This window comes from Poecilia reticulata, linkage group LG9 (assembly GCF_000633615.1).
Source record: "Poecilia reticulata strain Guanapo linkage group LG9, Guppy_female_1.0+MT, whole genome shotgun sequence".
Classification (NCBI taxonomy): Eukaryota; Metazoa; Chordata; class Actinopteri; order Cyprinodontiformes; family Poeciliidae; genus Poecilia; species Poecilia reticulata.
In genome coordinates, this window is record NC_024339.1 from 32,976,543 (window position 1) to 32,978,137 (window position 1,595).

The window sequence follows — 1,595 nt, forward strand, 5'->3', positions numbered from 1 at the left end:
CAGGGCTGCGGCGGCCATCTTTACTGCCATAAACACAGGGCTGCGGCGGCCATCTTTAAGGCCGTAAACACAGCTCTTAGCTCTCTGAGGTTAGCGTCACGGTTAATGACTGAATTCTGGGAGGATCCTGAACTCAACAGGATTTTTTTCTTCTGTTATGCAGTGAAACTGGGATGAAACTCAGAACCGCCGACCCGGTGGGTCGGGATGGGAAATATTCAGACTTACTGTGAGCTCAGCTCCGGTTCCGGTTTGATTCCAAAAATCTGATACTTCCTCTTGTTCTTCATTTCGGTGAAGACGTCTGACCTGACGGACCTGGAGGTCCTCCTCAGACTGAGACACAAACAGTAGAACCAACAGAACCTGAAGACCAGAACCGCCTGGTTCTGTTCACACAGTAACATTATAAAACCAAATGGGTCAGTAATTAAAATGACTGGATCTGGAAAAAACACGTTTTCCTGCTTTATAATTTATAAAAATGGTAATTTCAGTTCAAAGAATGAAAGAATTTAATTATCAGAAATAATTTTTTGGTTCTCAGGTCCAACATTTTGATTTGATTTGATTATCAATCTGATATAAAACCTCAATCTGGATGTTTTCACTTTGAGGCGCTGAGCCGATCGGCTCCGTTACAAAAGTCTTTAAGTCTGAGAGCTAAATCATTAGAGAGCAAATATAAAGTTATTATTATTATAAGAGGAAAATGTTGAGCAGCAAAGATGTTGGTTCTGAGGCTGAAGTCGGAGCGACGGCCCGGTGGGTCGGAGCCAGAAATATTACATCTATACGGCTTCAGATTAATTGGTTTTAATTACAGAACCATGAAATCTGACCGTATTTCTATATAATTATCATTTAGAGTCGCTTTCTGTGCTGCAGGATGTTTATGAAATATTCATCCTGGAATTAAATATTCATAAATTGTAAATAAATATTTGACATCATTTGTTTATATATGTATTTATTTTGTCTACTTGTGTTTATTTATTTGTTCATTATTATGATTTATCTTCTACCGGCTCCTTTTCGTCACATGGGCAGAATAATTTGTTTTACATTTTTATTTCATTCTATTTTATTTTGTTTCCTTTTTTCTTGATTGTCTGTTTGAAATAAATAAATGTATCTAAAGCTGATGGGTCTCTGGTCCCATCAGAACCAGGCGGTTCTGCTGTGGCCCGTCGGGTCGGTACCTCTGTTTGCGGGTGGAGATGCTCCTCTGGATGATGGAGCTATGATCTGCACACAGAAACGGTTTTACTGCACCAGAGACCTGAGCCTAAGCGCTCCAGCAGGGGGCGCCGTCTGCTGCTCACCTCCTGCGGTTTTGGGTTTGTGGTCCAGCTGGAAGGAGAACCTGCCGGGTTCAGGAGGAGGAGAAGAACCTTAACGTGTGAGAACCCGGCAGGCGGAGCTGCAGCTGCTCTACCAACCTGACGGTCGTTTCCTCATGCAGCTCCGAGGCGGAACGGCTGCGACGCTGGCCCTGGACCTTGGTTCTGGACAGAGCAAAACTGTCCTGCAGCACCGAGTCCTGGACACACACACACACACACACACACACACACACACACACACACACACAC

The 1,595-nt window shown here is 43.6% G+C and overlaps 1 protein-coding gene across 1 annotated transcript in view; it reads right to left on the reverse strand.

Annotated features, from left to right (window-relative positions):
• Positions 1-1,595, reverse strand: part of LOC103470801 (uncharacterized) — a 31,259-nt gene that overhangs the window by 3,616 nt on the left and 26,048 nt on the right. Inside the window, exons 18-21 of the mRNA XM_017306583.1 lie at positions 1,443-1,543; positions 1,326-1,366; positions 1,203-1,248; positions 229-336 (exon numbers count right to left, since the gene is read on the reverse strand). Of these exons, the coding sequence (XP_017162072.1) occupies positions 229-336; positions 1,203-1,248; positions 1,326-1,366; positions 1,443-1,543 (296 nt within the window). The remainder of the gene's footprint in view (positions 1-228; positions 337-1,202; positions 1,249-1,325; positions 1,367-1,442; positions 1,544-1,595) is intronic.